The 20,711-nt window shown below is 37.6% G+C and overlaps 1 protein-coding gene across 19 annotated transcripts in view; it reads left to right on the top strand.

Annotated features, from left to right (window-relative positions):
* ADAM22 (ADAM metallopeptidase domain 22) overlaps positions 1–20,711 on the top strand; it is a 254,110-nt gene that overhangs the window by 149,745 nt on the left and 83,654 nt on the right. For 18 of the 19 annotated variants that reach the window (XM_032253009.1, XM_032253007.1, XM_032253002.1 and 15 more), the window contains 3 exons: positions 6,664–6,746; positions 12,871–12,934; positions 15,018–15,087. In XM_032253009.1, coding sequence (XP_032108900.1) covers positions 6,664–6,746; positions 12,871–12,934; positions 15,018–15,087 — 217 coding nt within the window. Of the gene's footprint in view, positions 1–6,663; positions 6,747–12,870; positions 12,935–15,008; positions 15,088–20,711 lie in introns of all 19 variants that reach the window. The other variant, XM_032253008.1, reaches the window with a different exon arrangement.

Here is a 20,711-nt window from a genome sequence, read left to right as displayed (position 1 = left end):
TGTGTCCATGTGTTCTCATTGTTCAACACCCGCCTGTGAGTGAGAACGTGCAGTGTTTGATTTTCTGTTCTTGTGTCAGTTTGCTGAGAATGATGGTTTCCAGATTCATCCATGACCCTACAAAGGACACAAGCTCATTGTTTTTTAATGGCTGCATAGTGTATATGTGCCACATTTTCCCTGTCCAGTCTATCATCGATGGGCATTTGGGTTGGTTCCAGGTCTTTGCCATTGTAAACAGTGCCGCTATGAACATACGTGTGCATGTGTCTTTATAATAGAATGATTTATAATCTTTTGGATATATACCCAGTAATGGGATTGCTGGGTCAAATGGAATTTCTATTTCTAGGTCCTTGAGAAATCACCACGCTGTCTTCCACAATGGTTGAAGTAGTTTACACTCCCACCAACAGTGTAAAACCGTTCCTATTTCTCCACATCCCCTCAAGCTGATGCTGTTGGTCTGAAAACCGGTCTTTGAAAACCACTGGCGTTAATAATTTGACTTTGTAGCAGGCACACCTGGGTGTGATCTCTCTGAATCTATGGTTTTCACTTGTAAAAGAGGGAAAATAATATTCACCTCATCAGTCATCATGACCTATCACATAATTCACTAAACAGGATGTCCAGGATATGGTAGATACTTCTATTCTCTGAAATATCTTTCTGTATCCTTTGCATGGGAGTTTGGTATTGAATATTTTTAGAGTTAACAATTCCAGATGTGATCATCAAAATAATGTAGAGGAACGTTTTACAACTATAAGAAACCAGGGGCTCTACCTCCTTGGAGATTCTGATTCAGCAGGTCTGAGGGAAGGCCTGGGCATCAGTTGGTTTAGAAAGCCTGCCATGGTACTTCTGAGGGTCAGTTTCAGGAACCACCATTTTGAGGAGTATTTATCTTGTACAAGGGTTCTCAAGCACTGAATTTGTATTCAGTCATTTGGAGCATATTAAAAGATGCTGTTGCCTAGTCCTGTCTCCAGAAATTGTGATTTAGTTGGTTGGAAGTAAGCCATGGGCATTAGAATTTTAAAAGCTCCCAGGTGATTTTGAAATGCAACCAAGGTTGAGAACCTCTGCTAACATATTCCTGGAATAAGAAAAATGTGGAGTACTTGTTACAATGCAGATTCTTAGGCCTTACCTTAGCGCTCCCTGCACAAACCCTCTGGGTGAGAGACAGTATCTGCATTATAAGTCAATGCCTTGAATTGTTATTCTTAACAAAGTATGAGAATCACAGCTCCAGGGACACTATAGCATCCCTAAATATTGCTTGACTATCTCCCTCACCTGTTTATATAGCACTTTATGGGGGTACTGTACATTGTTATCTCATGGAATCTCCTGCGTATCCTTATGAGACAGCTGGGGTAGATGTATCTCTAGTTTATTGGTGAGAAATTGGATATTCAGGGAGGTTTTCTCCCCAGTAGCACGTGTGGGCATATGAACATAAATCAGGCAAATGTGCTTCTCTGAAAGGAGGCAATAGTCTAGTGGAGAAGTAAGACAGAAACAGGCATTAAGGTAGGAAGAGATTGTAGTACGGTTGAAAAATACTAGGAAAATTCAGAGAAGGAGGGGTTAGCCGGAAGTAAATTATGAGAAGGGAATTTGAGAAAGCCATTTGGAGGAGGTGGTCCCGGCCCATTTTAGAGCTGTCAAAGTCTAGTTTCCTTTGAGGATCTTGATATAGGGCACATGACTTGTGGTATGTCTTTGAATTTTATGAATAAATGATTATTTTGACTTTCCTAGAATAAAAAGTTACAATAAATATTTCTCCCATTAGGAAGATAAGCCAATAATAGACATATGAACTATCATGTTCATTTTTATATAGGTGGATATTCTTTTAGCTATAACTAATTAGCTAAAAATAAACATTGGTACTTTTATGGCTATGGTATTAGATCAAGGAGTATAAAGAAAGTTTCAAGGACAATGGATTTATTTCTGGAACAAAGGAGACAATAAGGAATAAAGCTATGACTGGCAGTCTGAAAAAGAGCCCAGCTCTGTCAGGACGTGCTGGCTTTTCTTGTCCTACAACATCTGCCTTAGATTAGTGTGTATAATACTTACTTCAATACAGCATACTTTTGACTTCTTCAAAAGTTATTTGAAGATATAGAGAGCCTTTATAATTGATAAGATTTGAGAAGATTGGTTTGTTAGTGGTCTTTACTGAAATAGGTGATTTTAAAGTAAAATGCAGTTTATGATTTTCAAATCCAGTGCATATTCTAAAACATACAAGTGCAAAGAAATACAATTATATTTGTCCCATTAGCTATGAATATTTAAAATACACCTGATCTATGACCTCCCAGGTCCATGTCTAGTACGCTATCCTGCATATATACTGATAGAAATGCACAGCAATATATAAAAGGATGTTTGTTGCAACATTATGACAGCAAAAAAGGAGATTATCTAAATGTCCATTAGTACAGGACTGTTTAAATGAATTATAGTTCAGCCCTATAGTGGAATAGTATGCCGTCGTTGAAAAAATTCAGTATTGATGTAGGAGGATGCCAAGCTTACCTTAAGAAAAAAAAAGTCAAGTGACTGAACAGTGCAGTGTACATAGTATAAACTGTTTGTGAACTGAAAATGATATGTGTATGTGTGTATATGTGCATCTACTTGAATATTCATAGACTTGACACGGTACACATACTGTTGAAAATGCTTACCATTTAGAGGGCAGCTACAGCTTGAATAGTATATGTGAAGGGAGTATTTTTATTCTTCACTATGTACCCTCTCAATTCTTAGAAGTTTTGCACAACATGTGTATTACTTTAAAATAATAGATAAAATAATTTACAAATTAAAAATATAAAATTTATATTGTATTTAATAATACAGTTTATATAAATTCAGAAAGTGCTTTAACATTAAGACTATCTCTTGGACTAAAAAATATTTCTAAGCATGTTAAATGAAATAAAAACTTCATTACTTTTTAGTTTAAATAATTATTGACTTATGATTAATTATCCCTGAAAAATATTACAGCACAAAAATGAACTTTCACCATGATTTCTAATAATTACATATACCACCAGTTGAGACCTCAAGATTTGAATTGCAGTAATACAGACTGAAATTTTTTCCCCTGGTGTTTATGCCTCTGCTGAAGTGTCATGGAAACATTTGATAATGATTCAACCTTATTGAGTCTTTGCTTCATTTGCCACGTTAGGCTTTTGTGCAGATGGGTCCTGATCATATGCTGTTTTTGGCTTGACTCCTATTTTTTCAAATCAGAGGTTAGTGAAAGATTGTTTTCCATTATTGAATCATCTGTATAACTCTCCCCAATATAATGGAGGAATGTTTTTAAAAAATAAATTATTTGTCCTTTTTATGATTTAATATGACATGTGTCCAGAGTTGTGTTTTTGAAGAAAACTTTAGTAATTTATAAAATAGTATGTGTTGACACTGACATATATCCTCATGACTATCAATTTCCATTGTTTTCTAGTCTGATACCATAATTCTCAAGATTTTTTTTGTTTATTTCTACTTTTCTTTGTTTATCTTTGTTTCTACTATCTTTATGTGCTATTGTTCACTATGAGTCTTAGACTTCTAAGAGGAGAGGGTCTGATTTGGTTAGTCACTTTCCAATATAGGGAAACACTTATAGATAGAGTTCTGTCTTTATCAGGTCATCTGTTGACTGTTGACCTTTAATGACTGGCCAACACAAAGCTAGAGTGTTGATCTCTGATCCAATCAGAGGTATCTAGGAAATCAGGGGCATCTAAGCAATGATGTCCTCTCATAAACTCAGAATCTAATCTATGGATCATTCACCAGTCTGACAGCCCAACACACACTTTTCTAACTTTGGTTAAATTTACCCTTATCCCTATTCAGATAGTAGAATATCACACAACAGAGTAGAATAATAAACCAACCTAGGGGAAAGTTTAGATTTGCCTTGCATAACTCACAGGTTCGAAGTTTAACGGTAGGTGAAAGGACACAGGCCTTGAATTCACCTAAAGTTTTCATCCCTACTTGGCAACTTCCCAGGTAGACAGCCACAATCTCAGATTGTGGTTCCTATCTAGAATAGGGATAAGAATATTTCTTTGTAGGATTGATACGAAGATTTAGGATGATTGTGTATGTAAATTGAGTAGGAACTCTAATAGACACAAATAGCAGCAAACATTTGTTGGGTACTTCCTATGGGCCAAGCATTACTCTAAACCCTTTATGTCTATTAGCTAATTTAATCCTCATAACAGCCCTATGAGATAATTATCTCCAATTGACAGATGAGAAAATTGATGCAGGGGCAGTCTTTGTAATTTGTTTAAGATTACAACAGGTAAGGGAAGGAGCCAATAGCTCATGCTGTTAGCATGTACGCTAGTACTTTCTCCTGCATATATACTGATAGAATGCCCAGAAATAGATGAAGGGATATTTGTTGCAACATTATGACAGCAAAAAAGTAGATTATCTAAATGTCCGTTAGTACAGGACTGTGTAAATGAATTATAGTTCACTCCTATAGTGGAATGTTACAGCCCTCCACATGAAGTCAGTGTCCTATGTTCTAGTGTCAAGGACTTGTTTCAGCCCCCAAGTCTCTGTGGCTTTCTGGGTTCCAGTCCCTGTACAACCCAGATGTGGAGTACCACCCTATCTTCTCCATTAAATGCAACCACAGGCCTCAGTTCATGATGGTCAGTGGCTCCCCTGGGAATTTGGTGGTGGTTTAAGGTCAGGCATTGCATTGTGTATTTAAACTGCTCTCCACCACCACCGTCCAATGCTGAGAGTTACCCGCTTCTGTGGGATTATCTCAGAGCAGTAGTCACAGTTCAGGCTGCTTTCCTTGGATTTTTGGTGAAGAAAATGTCTTCAGCCTGTTACATCTCCAGCTCATCCTGTTCTCTCTCCTCCATTTGTGAAACTCTGAACATTTAAAATAGCGTTAGTCCTTAAGTCAAACTGTGAAGTAGGTAACATTTGCCTCTTGAAACCACCCATCCTATCAGTCCTTTCTGTTTCACTCTTTCATATCTCAGTGAGTCAATTTAATTAGAAGCTTTCAGCTACTGAAGAAATAGATCAGTGAGAGAATGGGAAGAGGTCATTTAGAAAAGAGCTTCTCAAACTTTAATGTGCATATGAATCACGTAGGGACTTGTTAAGTGTAGATTCTCATGCAGTAGGTCTGGGGTGGGGCCTGAGATTCTATATTTTTAATGAGCTCCTAGTGATGTCAATGCTGCTGGTCTCTGAACTGAACTCTGAGTAGTAAGTATTTAAAGGTGACATCGTAAGATGGCAGAGGATTTACATATTAACTTTTCCAGGCACGGTTAATCCAAATAAATGAATCTCTCTTAGTAGAATTTTGTTAATGCAATTGGATGCTAAGAGAAACTTCACAATTTAAAACCCTCCCCATAAACTGCTTACCAGTAAAGCCATTGGTGTTTTGAGAAAAGAATGGTATGAACTTGTTATCTGGTAGTCAAGTTTTGATATAAACACTGTAAAAACAAGCATTTCCTCCATCAGTATAATTTAGTGACTCTCAAATGATTTATATTTATTTTTATTTACCTTTGTGTGAAAGAGCATTGCTTTGCTGCTGCTCATGATTGAGTTTCTTCTTTTTCTTTTCTTTTTTTTTTTTTTTTTTTTTTTGAGACAGGTTCTCACTCTGTCACCCAGGCTGGGTACAGTGGTACCATCTCGGCTCACTGCAACCTCCACTGCCAAGGTTCAAGTGATTCTCCTGCCTCAGCCTCCCGAGTAACTGGTATTACAGGTGCACGCCACCACACCTGACTAGTTTTTGTGTTTTTAGTAGAGACAGGGTTTCACCATGTTGGCCCGGCTGGTCTCGAACTCCTGACCTCAAGTGATCCACCCACCTTAGCCTCCCAAGGTGCTGGGATTACAGGTGTGAGCCACTGCACCAGACCATGGTTGAGTTTCTTATAACTAAAAAAACAGATGATTAAACTTTGGTGCAAGGGCCACATATGTATTTCCTTTCTTTTCTTGTCTTTTTTTTCCTTTTTTCTTTTGAGACAGAATTTTCACTCTTTTTGTCCAGGCTGGAGTACAGTGGCATCACAGCTCACTGCAGCTTCTAACTCCTGGGCTCAAACGATCCTCCTGCCTCTGCCTCCCAAGTAGCTAGGACTGCAGGTACATGCCACCACATCCAGCTAACTTAAAAATTTTTTTTGTAGAGACAGGTTCTTGCTGTGTTGCGCAGGCTGGTCTTGAACTTCGGGTCTTAAGTGTTGCTCCTGCCTCACCTCTGAAAGCATTGAAATTGTAGACACAAGCCACTGTGCTTGACTCCACATGTGTATTTCAATATCTCTTTCTTTGTTTCTCTAATATTACCTACATAAAAGAAAGGTTAAGTCAACTTTTATTTCCCTGTCTTTTGATTTGGAGCCAGCTTACTCAGAGTGTTTATGAATAATTCCGTTAAAAATGGTTTAATGATGCTAATGTGAATAATGAAATGCCATACAGAGCTCTAGATGTGGATGGAGGTGCATCGTGAGTAGAAACCTCCTATGAAATGAAGCAGCTGATTCTCTGTGTGATGCAAAGGCTTACATTCTTTATTTCTGTTTTCAGGGAGGAGAGCACTGTTACTACCAGGGCCGTATCCGAGGTAATACTGACTCATTTGTTGCATTGTCAACATGCCACGGACTTCAGTAAGTGTTCAAAAAGTTACTTGTACTGTTTATTTTTTCAAGAATTTATTTTCTTTATTATGAATGCACTATAGTAGACATCCCTATTTTGTGTCAAGAAATAATTTTAAATCAGTGATGGATCTGATTTGTTTTTCTTTTGTGTTTTATAAACCAAGGCGATTTTTAAATTAGAGTTGCAAATGGCCCCGGTGCAGTGGCTCATGCCTGTAATCGCAGCACTTTGGGGGGTCGAGGTGGGCAGATCACCTGAGGGCCCGGCCAACATGGTGACACACTGTCTCTACTAAAAATACAGAAATTAGCCAGGCATGGTGGCAGGTGCCTGTAATCCCAGCTACTTGGGAGGCTGAGGAAGTAGAATCACTTGAACCTGGAAGGTGGAGATTGCAGTGAGCTGAGATCGCGCCACTGCACTCCAGCCTGTGGGATACAGCGAGACTCAGACTCCAAAAAAAAAGAAAAAAAAAAATGAAAAGTTCCACGTTTTGCAAAATAAAGAAAAAATATATATTGTCAAGAAAAAAGGACAAGAAATATACATTAAGAAGATGCTAGACTCCATCTCAAATAAAATTAGTGTTGCAGAAAACAGAGGCTTTGGAATTTCACAATGATACCTTAAAATGATATTTGAAGTATATCTCTAATTTCATTCAAATTCAGACAGGAGTGGTTTGGTGGTTTAACTTCAGTGTCTGTTTCTGTGGATGTTTGGCCCCTTGATACACTCCTACTTCTTCTTGATATTAGTTTTTATATTTTCATTTCATCAAATAATACAAATTTCGGTAAATGAAACCTACACAAAGAGAAAAGGCTGCTGGTGACTTGACTCCTTACACAAAGAGAAAAGGCTGCTGGTAACCTAAGAGCTCATATGTCTTTGCCCTTTTTCTCAGCCAGAATCCCACCTAACTCATAGCAAATTTGTGGGAGGGCCTGTCATTTCTCAGAGATCTCCAAGGAGCAAAGTTCATCCTTCCTCAGGGCCTTGCTTCCTTTCTCATAACCTTCACTATCCAATAATGTTTGTTGATGTTTATCGTGGGGATACATCCACTTCCTCCATCCTGTCGATAATGATGATGCACAGGTGGTGGTTTCTTGTTTGTTTTGTAACCCTTATAAAGCCACCGTGTCATTCCTCAGCATTCTCATTTAACTAAATAATTTCATTTCCTTCTTGTTTGCTTTTGCTTTTTGGCACAGAACAAGCCAGCACTTTAGTTTTGTTAAATTTTTGCTGAGAAATTTTAAGATAATTCCTTTTTGTTGCCAGTTAGAGATGTGGCTTTTCATCTAACAAGCAGTTACTGAGTGTCTACTGTGTGCCAGTCCTAGGAAAATTAAGGTGATTGAAACACAAGTCCTGGGAGTTCACAGTCTCATGGGGAAGCCAAGTCTAGCCCAATTTCCTGATGTGGAACATGATATATATATATGTATGTACACACTTTTTTTTGTGAGAGAGGAAAAAAAAAAACTGAGAAAAATACAAGCTAAGCATTGTCTCTGAAGAACAGGTGGCACCTGAGGGCTCCAGAGACATTCCACCTGAGGACGGTGGAGTGCAGTAGGCTGGAATAGCGTATCCAAAGGAGAGTATTACACCGACAGATCTTAAATCTAGGAAAGAGATCTAATGGACACAGCAGAAAATCCAGCTAGTCTGCCTGAGTGACACCTCTGATCAGGATCTGGGAGTAACCATATTAGGCAGAAAGGAAAGACGAATATAAGGATAAGTTAAATAACCAGAGACAGGAGGCCATGTGCCTGAGAGCATGGAACACTTCCATTTCCTTGTTTGTGCTAAAAGACTACTGTAAATAAATGTGTACATTTAAATACTTTAAATACATTATTTGAAGAAAGAGATTTTTACAAACATGGAATCCATGCTTAATATCAGACCATCTCTGTTTTCTTATTAGGAAAAAGAAACATTGAAGTCCCTTTCAGCAGTGAAATTGTTACATATGAGCTGAAGACAAGCACATCTGTCACTAGGAATAGTACAGTGAGACCTGTCCACATTTGTGACAGCAAGTGTATATTGGAGGGAAGAGTGATGTAAAAAATGAGATTTTTTTCCCCTCTCTCCCTCTTAAACTCTCAATCCAAAGTCATATTGTCAGCATCTTTCTCAGTACTTGTTCCAGTCTGCCTTTCCAAATGGACACGATGTTATGAGAATCAGAGAGAAGATATTTATTCCTTCTAAGGGCTATAAATTAACCTGAGAACCGATGAATGATACCTGCTACTAATCCTACTATAGTTATGTAAAGAAGGATTGAAAAATAACTTTTAGGAGCTTGTATAGTAACTGAATCAGAAATAGAACTCAGAATCCTGCCTTGGTTATTTTTTATTTTTTATTTTATTTTACTTATTTATTTTTTTGAGATGGAGTTTCACTCTGTCACCAGGTTGGAGTGCAGTGGCTTGATCTTAGCTCACTGCCACCTCTGCCTCCTGGGTTCAAGGAATTCCTGTGCCTCAGCCTCCTGCGTAGCTGGGATTACACGTACCTGGTTAATTTTTGAATTTTCAGTAGGGATGGGGTTTTGCCTTTTGGCCAGGTTGGTCTCAAACTCCTGACCTCAGGTAATCTGCCCACTTCAGTTTCCCAAAGTGCTAGGATTTCAGGATTATTTTAATTAAGTAAATTGTACTTCTGCTTTTAGGAATGTTTTAATTTAAAACTAAATAAAAATAGAAAACCTATTATGCACCTTGGAAAATTGTCAGAATTGTGTACGACCATTTTAGGCTTTCTCAGACTTTTATGAGCATGCAGGATAAATATACCCTTGTACCATCTTGTTATTCAGCAATTATTACTTCTCATCTTGGCTTTACCTTAAGAACAAAAATTTCTGGAAGAAATATTTTGGGGAGATGTTATGATATATTGAATAATGTATGTCAGCTCAATTACAGTGGTTTAGATATGAGATATATTATGTCATCTATGACTCATCCCTTATAAATTACCAAATGCATATTGAGGTTTTTTTCATTTTTGATTTATTAAATTCAGTTGAATAACATAAAGAAGGGAAAGTCAGATTCATATATCTTTACCATAAAGAACCTGCAAGGTCACATTTCTTTAGATTCGAAGGACTGTTAGGCAGTGTTTTGGTGCTGGTGTGTTTTGTGTTATGACAAAAATCCTGTAATGATTGGAACCTTAAATAATGGAGTTAAGTGTGAGTTTATTGCCCTCTTGTGGAAATTTGTAAGAATGGCTTTTTCCTTTGAAAATCTTTTTATGATACAGCTTTTTGAAATTTTAATTCAGTTGATCTGTGACAACTTGGTCCTAGCTATAGAATTTTATCAAGTATATACTGTTATGGATGCAATGTAAAAATTAGTATTTATATAAAAAACAAAACTATTTGAATCCTCAAAGCATATAAAACACATGTATTCATTCATTATTAAGAAATTAATAATGGTATATTATCATATAGCAATCTAGAGTCTTTCGAGGTTAGTGTCAGAATCTGTCTTTATATTGCCTACATGATGTTTAAATCCAATAAAAAGAAATGACTTTCCCATTGGACATTAACCTAATGTAAGGATAAATAACACTCAGTACTCTTTAAACAAAATAATCTTCTTGCTACTTTGTTGGTGTTGCCACATGAATTTTGGCAAAGTGTAATGGTTTCATAGGAGTTTCCAGATCACTCTGGCCAGTTCTCAGCAAGGGTAGAGAGATGCTGCCTGCCATATTTGGTCTACTGTTTTGAAAGGCTCCTGCTCTGACTCCTTGGGCACATATTGTCAGTAATACCTTACAGACTGCATCTGTTTAAGTTCCAAATAGAATGTCATCCAAATTCAGAAAGTACACATGGCTGAAAACAGTGCAGATGTGAGAACAATCATTCTGTGTGTATATAGAAGTTAAGGACATGTGGAAGATGTTATAGCAGAAGTGAAAGAATTTGGATAGAGGCAGAACTTGGAGGCCGTTGTACTTATAGTTCATGGAAGCCAACCAATTTCACTTAAGCTTCAATGAAAGACAAATACTAGTTTATGTTTAGCAGCTTGGCTGTCATATAGTCATTTCCACCAAAAACTAAAAAAATTACTACAGAAGCTCATAGCTTTGCTACCCTCAGATGCCTGAATGATAAGACAAATTTCTTTAACATCATAAGGGGCCTGATCTTAGTAAAAGGATCATGTTCTTCTAAAAGCAACAGCTTATCAGAATCTGTCTGAGTAGGAGTTGAGGCCATTTGTATATTTAAATGCTCTCCAGAGGATTTCTCAGATGCCTGCTAGCGACCTCCAGCCTACAAGGTCCAAAATGGAACTCTTTTTCTTTTTTTAAAGAGATACAGGGTCTTGCTCTGTCACCAAGGCTGAAGTGCAGTGGCACAGTCATGAATCACTGCAGCCTTGAACTCTTGGGCTCAGGTGATCCTCCTACCTCAGGCTCCCAAGTAGCTGGGACTACAGGTGAGCATCACCAGGCCCACCTAATTAAAAAAAAAATTTTTTTTGTAGAGAGAGAATCTCACCTCTCACTATGTTGCCTAGGCTGGTCTCAAACTTCTAGCCTCAAGTGATCCCCCCGCCTTGGCCTTCCAAAGTGTTGGGATTCCAGATGTGAGCACCACGCCCAGCTCAAAACTGAAATCTTGAATGATTTGCATCCTTCTCTCAGCTCCCTGCTTCCCTAGGCCCATCCCGATAGGCTCTTTCTGTGTCCGCCCTCTCCCTCACCCTTATTTTGAGACAGGGTCTTACTCCATCACATCCTTTTTTATCTCCTTAAATGGCACTTCCATTTTTCCATTTGCTCAGGTAAAAACTTGGAGTCTCCACTAACTCTTCTCTGTTTTACATACCCGGTTTCAAATCCAGCAATAGATCCTACTGGTTCTGCTTTCAAAATATATCCCAAATTTGATCAATTCTCATCACCTCCATTATTACTGCTTTGGTTTAAACCAGCATCTTCTTTCACCTGGATTATTGCAGTAACTTCCCTGCTTCTATCCTTCTGTGCTAAAAATCATTGTAACACAGAAGCTGGTGTGATCATTATAAAACTTAAGGAAGACTGTGTTTCCCCTCTGCTTAGAACCTTGCAGTGACTCTTCACCTCTCTTAGAGTAAAAGCTAAGGCCCTAGGAGGTGCCCACCTAGTGTGGCCCCCACGGCCCTCTGGCGCCATTTATTGCTGCCCTTAACTTGATTATTTTCTTCCCTAGAATTTATCACTATCTAGTATATTTATATATTTATTTGTTTATTATATATCCTCCCTAGAATACTCATCAGCACCACAAAGTCAGAGAATTGGTCTGTTTGCTACTGTATTCCCCAGCACTTAGAGCAGTGCATTGTAGGTGCTCTGTAAACACATGTTGATTGAATGAATGAATGCATGAATGCAGGTAGGTAGCAGGTTGCACATGGGGTGTTTATGGTCCCATCTGTCTGGGCTCTATTCCTGCTTCTGCTTTTGCTGGTTAAATAATTTGGTAAGTTGCTTTATCTCTTTCGGCTTCCGTTTCCTTACCTGTGAAATAAGGATAGTCATTGTACTTCCCTTGTAGATTTGTGGAAAAGATTAAACGTGAGTGTAAAGTATTTAGCTTGTGGCAAGTTCAAATGTGTTAGCTCTTCTTACTAGAACATCTTGCATGTGTATGTTAGATAGGTCATTCTCAGTAGAGTCCCTGAAAACCTGCATCAGGATCACCTGGGACTTATTTAAAATGCAGTTTCCTAGGTCCCAGTCCAGAAATCTGAGAAGACTCCTGAACAACCTGCGTTTTTACTAGCTCTCCAAGTGGCTTTTTCATATTAAAATCTTGGAATTCTGTGTTAGAAGGAGGAATAATGAGCAACAGCTAGAGCATGGTAATCCTGAGCATAAGGTGACTCTATTTATAAGGAATCAGAAGGAGGGTCCTTTTCCTCTCAGCAGTTTGTGTGGTATGTCTGGAGGTGATGGGTAGGACTGGGAAATGAGCATTGAGAAGCAAAATGGGTCCTCTGGCTGCTGCTGATTTTAAAATGATCTTGTTCTGGGGTGAGAGTTGTTAGCCATGACTAATTATTTTCTTGTCCTTGGCAGTGGGATGTTCTATGATGGGAACCACACGTATCACATTGAGCCAGAAGAAAATGATACTACTCAAGTAAGTACTTCTTTTATTTGTTGTGGCAAATGGAAATGTTTATGCTGAGAGCTTTTTTCCTCTCCCTTTTTCTCTATATTTCATTTTTATATTTTTTAGCGCTAGGATAGTAAACATATGTACAGCTGTTCCCCGATTTATGATGGGTCTATGTCCTGATAAACCTGTCATAAATTAAAAATACCGTAAGTCAAAAATGTATTTAATACCCTGATAAATGCATCATAAAGTCAAAAACATGTAAGCTGGCGACTGTCTGTATGTTTAAAACTAAATATTGAGTAAGTCAGAACCACAATTGTTTTTCAAAAAATTTCTTGCCAGACATGGTGGCTCACGCCTGTAATCTCAGCACTTTGGGAGCCTGAGACAGGCGGATCACCTGAGGTCAGCAGTTTGAGACCAGCCTGGCCAACTTGGTGAAACCCCATGTCTACTAAAATACAAAAATTAGCCAGGTGTGGTGGCATGTGCCTGTAATCCCAGTTACTCAGGAGGCCGAGGCAGGAGAATTGCTTGAATGGCCTGCCACTGTGCTTTAGCCAGGGCAACAGAGTGAGACTCTGTCTCAAAAGAAAATAAAATTCTTTCTTTCTTTCTTTTTTGTATTGGAAATATAATACTTTCCCTTTGAGGTGTTCTGAAACCTCTATTTCCATCTCCACCCTAATGTTTATGATCTGTCTTAGTCTGACTGGGCTACCATCACATAATACTGTAGACTTGATTGCTTAAACAACAGAAACTTGCTTTATCATGGTTCTAGCCACTGAAAAATCCAGGATCAAGGTGCCAGCAGGGTTGACATCTGGTAAGGATTCTCTGCTTGAGTTGCAGACTGCTGCTGTCTCACTGTTCTCACATGGCAGAGAGAGAGTGAGAACTCTGGTTGTCCCTTCTTCTTATAAGGATACCAGCTATACTGAATGAGGGTGTCACCCTTATGACCTCACTTAATATTTATCATCTCCTCACAGGCCTTATCTCCAGACAGAATCACCCTGGGGACTTGGGCTTCAATATGAGAATGTTGGGGACACACATACATTCAGTTCATAAGAGATGAAATCCACATATCTGTGATTTTTCACCCCTCATCTCTTTTCTAGATTCCAGATTTTTCTCTGTTGTCTGTTGCTTTTAAGGCCCTTTGCTGATGAATTTTAGAGAAACCTGAGTATTCTTAATTGTCTCCCTCACTTTAGTTGAAATATTCATTTTCCACCAATTAGAAGAAGTTAAATTAATATTATAGACTACAAAGAAACATAATACACTTTCATTCTAGCTCTGTACACACAAATGTTCTTCCTTTTATCATACAACATTAGTCAAACAGAGAGGCAAGTCCTTTCAAGGAATGTACGTGGTTTTGTCACCCATAAACTGTCTTGTCTGGGAAATTCTCTGTATTGTATATTATTTTATGGGTACCCACTGCTGCCTGTCCTGCCACTTTGCTTGATGGTACGATTTTTGTAAGGTAACTGGCTTACAGAAAAAAAAACTGGCTTACAAAAAAAACTGGCTATTTATGACATTCTATTTTTTTGAAATAATTGGATGAAGCCAGATGAAATTATATTTGAATGTTTATTAATTTTGTAGAAGAAAAATGTGACTTTTTATCTCATGCTTTTTAATATAGCTTGTATGACACTTGCATTTCAGAACAGGGTCCATGGACTGTTAGCTCTGTAGTCTTTGCCTACCAAAGCTGTCTGACTTTTAAAAGGGTGCAGGGATCCGTGAAAGGAACCTGTAATAAAAAAGCATTAACTCATTTGCCAAATGTTTTATTTGTCCTTGGGGGAATAGATTCATTCATTTGTTTTCCATTACTGTAGGCCTTGGCTTCTCTGTGTAGGCATTTTTCTTCTAATTGGATGTTGCTCTGGTGCTGGGAGAATACAGGAGCGAATAGGAGGGGTTGGGCAATGGTTCATTGCCTCTCTAAACCCAGGAGAATGCATAGGCAAGCTGTGGTTCTTTTAAGGGTCTCCAGCTACATTTGCCTAAGGCTGGAGATAATCCGGTTGTACATGCTTAATCATTGTTGCTTGTGTCATTTCAGGCATTTCAGGAGGATTTCCATTTTCATTCAGTTTACAAATCCAGACTGTTTGAATTTCCCTTGGATGATCTTCCATCTGGTATGATGTTCATATAGTGACTTTTTATTTAAAGGACAACTTCAATAATTTATTTAATGCCTTAGAACTAATCTAAAGAATATCATTAGCCCACACCTGCTTTTGATGTTTTTAGAGGGAGAGCCAAGTCACATGAAGAGGGAGAATAAAATGAAAACTGGCCTCATGGATGAATTTTCAAAGATGTGGAGGAAAACTTAAAAAAAAAGTTATGATTCAAAATAAGGCATTAGAGGAGAGACAAGATTGGAACAAGAATTGGTCTGTGAGACAAAATACATACAGATTCACTCTTGGTGAAATTCTGGTCTTGTAAACATGGGGATGAATTTTTAATCATTTCCCTACTGGTTGTTTTTCTCATCTCTTTTTTACTCTAGCATTTTAAGAAAGAACTGTTCTAGCTTAACTTTTGTTATCATTATGTGCTATTTGTGAAATTAGTCTTTTCTTTTCATCTATACCTAAATAGACCTAGATACATTTTAAGAGTGTTTGTCTCCCAAGATTACTTATGATTTACTGTAATAAGTTAGAGGAAAACAAGAAATAGACAAACCAATGTCAAAAATACGAATTTTGTGAAATATTTTCAAAAGTAACTTATTTACTTTAGGTTTAATGAATGGACCTAGCAACTGATGTTGCTTCAAGAGTTGCTTCCAAGTCCACATGACAAGAAGGGCAGTGCGTGTATACTTTGCCCTCCTGCGGGGTGCATTTGTCTTTGGCTTTGCTGGGCTTGTTTATTTTCTCTTGAAGACATACAGCACTCTGAATATATGGTGTGGAGATGCTTCCTCTCCTATGTAGTGAGCCTTGATTATTCTAATTTTTGATCTCATTTTAATCTTTGCAGCAGCCTTGTAAGATTGATATTATTCCTGTTTTGTAAATGAAGAAACAGAGCTCAGCTAGTTTGTCTTTTCCGGGGTCCCACAGCTAGCAAGGGGTAAAGTTGAGTTTTGAATTATGACACTATGAGAATGTGCTATGGGAGAGAAACGCAGCGGAAATGGAAAAATTGCCAGCCTAAGAGTAATCATAAACCAGTACTTAGAAAATCATGTAGAAGTTTACATTGTCTCTTTATCAGAAAATGAAATAAATGTTTCCTAATGTTCTTTTATCTCTGAAATAATTTTGTAACTCCTTGGCCTCCTGTAACTTCCCTATAGAGAAATGAAGGTTTTCTCCCCTTTTCTCCTGCTGCCAGAGGGATAGAAGATTTAATAGAATTCACTATTTTGAAAAAGCTTCTAATGGGAATATAGATGCTGTTACTTCACACAGACTTTATAGACTGTTCTTTCAGTGATCTTATAAAACTTTTTATAATCCCTATTCTGAGAAGAAAATAAATCATTACTAGCTGTGTGGGAATACAGCTATAATTTAATAGGTATTACTGGAAGCAGTCAACATTAATTAATATTTAAAGTAATAAATAAAAGTTTTCTTCTAAAAACTTGATTGTAGGCTTGCTAGGATATAACCTCATGTTTTTTTTGAAGAAATTGTTCAGGGTTTGTTTCCAGCAGAAACTTTGATGGTGACTTCGGAATTTTGGTGTATTTAAAATGATTTTTAGACATATTATTTGAAAACTCAGATGTGTCTCAATTAGTTTCTAGTTTTCTTTTCTCATCAGAAGTTGGCACTATCAAGTTTGAGAGAGTTTGTCTCCCAACGTTACTTATGATTTACTGTGCTAAATTAGAATAAAACAAGAAATAGACAAATAATGTCAAAACTGCAGTTTGTGTGAATGTCTCAAAAGTAAGCTTATTTATTTTAGATTGCATAAAGTGTAACTGGGTTATAGATTATCAAATCATCATCTTGCTATGTTTTATGTATCAGCTGTTCCCCAAACTTGTTGGACTGTGGAACCTTTTGCTTTACATGGTATATACATGTCTCAGGACTAGTGTTTCTGAGAATATATTTTGGGAAAATCTTATTTCCCTGGACACATATGCACCCAGTTTAAAAAATGCAATGAAATATAAAAGCCTTGTGTACTATTCAGTGAATTTTTACATATATACACTCTAGTTGAGAGATACAGCATTTCCGTCACGCCAGTAACTTCCTTTGTACCCTCTGTAGTCAGTGCCTCCCACCTCTGCTGTTCCTTTTGTCTCTTATAGAACTTCAAACAGATGGAATCATGTACTATGCGCAGCTTCTTTTGCTTAGCACATGGCTGTGAGGTTTATGTTGTCAAGAGTAGCAATAGTTCATTCTTTTAAACTATTAAGTACTTTGTGTCATTTGAAGATGCCACTTTTTTTGTTTTCTTGGAAACAGAGTCTCGCTCTTTTGCCCAGGCTGGAGTGCAGTGGTGAGATCTTGGCCCACTGCAGCCTCCCCCCACTGAGTTCAAACAAATATCCTGCCTTAGCTTCCCAAGTAGCTGGGATTACAGGCATGCGCTATCATGCCTGGCCAATTTTTGTATTTTTAATAGAGACAGGGTTTCACCACTTTGGTCAGACTGGTCTCAAATTCCTGACCTCAGTTGATCCACCCACCTTGGCCTCCCAAAGTGCTGGGATTACAGGCGTGAGCCACTGTGCCTAGCCTATACTACAATTTTTAATCTATTAAGTTGATGGACATTTGAGTTGTTTCCAGTTTTTGACTATTAGGAAAAAAACAACTATGCGTATTCTTGTACAAGCCTTTTCTGTGGGCACATATTTTCATTTCTTCCTGTAAATACCTAGGAATTAAATTGCTGGGCCATAGGGTAGGTACGTGTTTAACTGTGTTAACAGTGTTCTTAAACTTCAGCATGCATCAGAATCATCTGGTTGACTGGTAACCACAGATTGCTTGCCCCATCTTGAGAGTTTTTAATTCACTCTATCTTGGGTGGGCTTGGAGAATTTGCATTTCCAACACATTCCAGGTGATGCTAATGCTGCTGGTGCTGGAATCACACTTTGAGAGCCACTGTTTTTTGAGAAATTGCTGATCCCTTTTTCCAAAGTGAGTATATTCTTTTATACTTACGTCAGCACTGTATGAGAGTTTTAATTGTTCCACATCTTGACCAACATCTGCTCTGTCATTCTTTAATTTTAGCTATTCTAGTGTATGTGGAAGTATTTTACTTTGGTTTCAATTTGCATTTTTCTTGTGATTAATGATGTGTAGTATATACTTATTAGCCACTAATCAGAATTTCTGTCATTTTGTTAAGTTGTAGGATGTACTTACATATTCTAGATAGAAGGCCTTTGCCAAATATGCCTTATGAATATATTTTTCCCAGTCTTTGGCTTGCTCATTTACTTTAATGGCATCTTGTGATGAGCAGATGTTTTAAATTTCATGAAGTTTAACATTAATTTTTATCATTATTGCTTTCTCTATGCTAAGTAATTTTTGCTAGCTCCCAAGTTTTGAAGATAATATATAGTGTTTTCTTCTAAAAACTCTATAGTTTTATTTTTTATGTTTAGATCTAGGATCCTCTTCAAATTAATTTTTGTGCATGGTAAAAAGTAGAGGTTAAGTTTTATTTTATTATTTTTTATATGGATACACAGTTCTTCTAATACTATTTGTTGAAAAGAGTTTCCTTTCCTCAATGAATTGCTTTGATGTCTTTGTCAAAAAGTATTAATATGGGTCTATTTCTTGACTTGATTTTATTTGGCTACCCATATCACACTTTTTTTTTTCTTACTGTGGCTTTATGTAAGTTTTGAAATCATGTAACATAAATCCTTCAATTCTGTTTTTTCCAAAAATGTTTTGGCTATTCTGGGCCCTTCACATTTCCCTACAGATTTTAGAACCCGCTTGTCAATTTCTATAATTCTGGGATTTTTATTGGAATTGTATTAAAAGTATGGATTAATGGGGAAAAACAGACATCTTATTAGTAGTGAGTCTAAAATTTCTTTCAGTGTTTGGTCATTTTTAGTGTAGATATTGTATTAGTTATCTACTGCTGTGTAACAAATTACTCTAAAACTTAGTGGCTTTAATTAACAAACATTTATTATCTCATAGCTTCTGGGAATCAGGAACCTAGGTGTGGTTTAGCTGGGTGCCTCTGTCCCATGGTGTCTCATGAGTTTGTAGCATAACTGTTATCTGGGACTACAGTTTCATCTGAAGTCTCAACTGGGAAGGATTAGCTTCTGAGCTCACTCATATGATTGTTGTCACACCTCAGTATCTCACCATAAGGGCCTCTCCACAGGGCTGCCCCCCAACAACATCATAGCCAACTTGTTCCAGGAGAGAGTGAGAGATCAAGAGAGGAGAGAGTGAGAGATCAAGAGAAGAGAGAGAATGAGACAAGATGCCTAAGATGGAAGCCACAGTCTTTTTGTTAACCTGATCTCAAAAGTAACATCTGATCACTTTTGCTGTATAGTATTTATTAGAAATGAGTCCCAATGTCCAGCCTCCTCTCAAGGGAAGGAGATTATACAGTGGCATTGTATTATTTATCTATTGCTGAGGAATAATTTTTTATGTACAGAAAAATCAGAAAGAAATTGAGTAATAAATTACCACAAAACCCACCTCTTAAGATAACACAGATTTGTTATCTCACAGCTTCTGTGGATTAGGAGTCCAAGTATGACTTAGATGGGTTCTCTGCTTCAGGGTCCCTCACAGGCCGAGGTCAAAGTGTTTGCTAGGACTGTGTCTCATCTCAAGGCTCAGCTGTGGAAAGATCTATAGTGGTTGTTGGCAGAAGTCGGTTCTTTTTAGCTTCTTAGACCAAGGGCCTTGGTTTCTTGCTGGCTTTTGGTTGATGGTTGCTCTCTTTCCCACGTGGGCCTCTCCATAGGGCAGCTCACAACACTGGTACTCATTTCATGAAAACCAGTAAGGAAGAGAGTCTCTAGCAAGATGAATTACAATCTTGTATGATGTTATCTTGAGATGTGATTGGTTGGAAGCAAGTTACAGGTTTTACTCATGCTCAGGGAAAGGGCATTACAAAAGGGCATGAGTACCAGGAGATGGAGACTATTAGAGGCCATCTTAAAGTCTGTCAAAGTCTTCTCTTTGGCCCTCAGAGATTCCTGTCCCCTTTACCTGCAAAATACATTATCTTTTCTAGGTCTGTAAGAGTTTCATTCAATTACAGCATCTGCTCAAAATCTAGAATCTCATTATCTAAATCAGGTCCAGGTGTGGATGAGGGTCTTTGGGTATAGTTTCTCTTAATCATTCTGTATATAAAACTAAAGAGACAAGTTATCTGCCCTACATACTCCCAGCATCCAGTCATGGGCCAGTAATAAAAAAGAACTGTAGACATTACCTTTCAAAAGAGGGAAAATTCGAGGAACAAGAAAAACACTGACAAAGCAGTTCTGAAATTCTGCTGGGCAAATGTTGACTCTTTCTTGATTGGGTTTCAAGGCCTGGAAATAATTCCACATGACTCTTGGCTCTGTGTTCTCAGCTCTTGATTCTGCTCAACCTTCCTGTTCCATGAAAGATGGCACATAGTAGTTTTCTCAGTCTGTTATTATAGTTTGCTAAGAGTTTTTATCAAGAATAGGTGTTGAATTTTGTCAAATGCTTTTCTGTACTTATTGAGATGATCCTATAATTTTCTCCTTTAATCTGGTAATTTGGTG

Source organism: Sapajus apella, unplaced genomic scaffold, assembly GCF_009761245.1.
Source record: "Sapajus apella isolate SASKATOON/1434 unplaced genomic scaffold, GSC_monkey_1.0 scaffold81, whole genome shotgun sequence".
Taxonomy (NCBI): Eukaryota; Metazoa; Chordata; class Mammalia; order Primates; family Cebidae; genus Sapajus; species Sapajus apella.
Note: the sequence above shows the minus strand (reverse complement) of the source record. Positions and strands in the feature narration are given on the sequence as shown.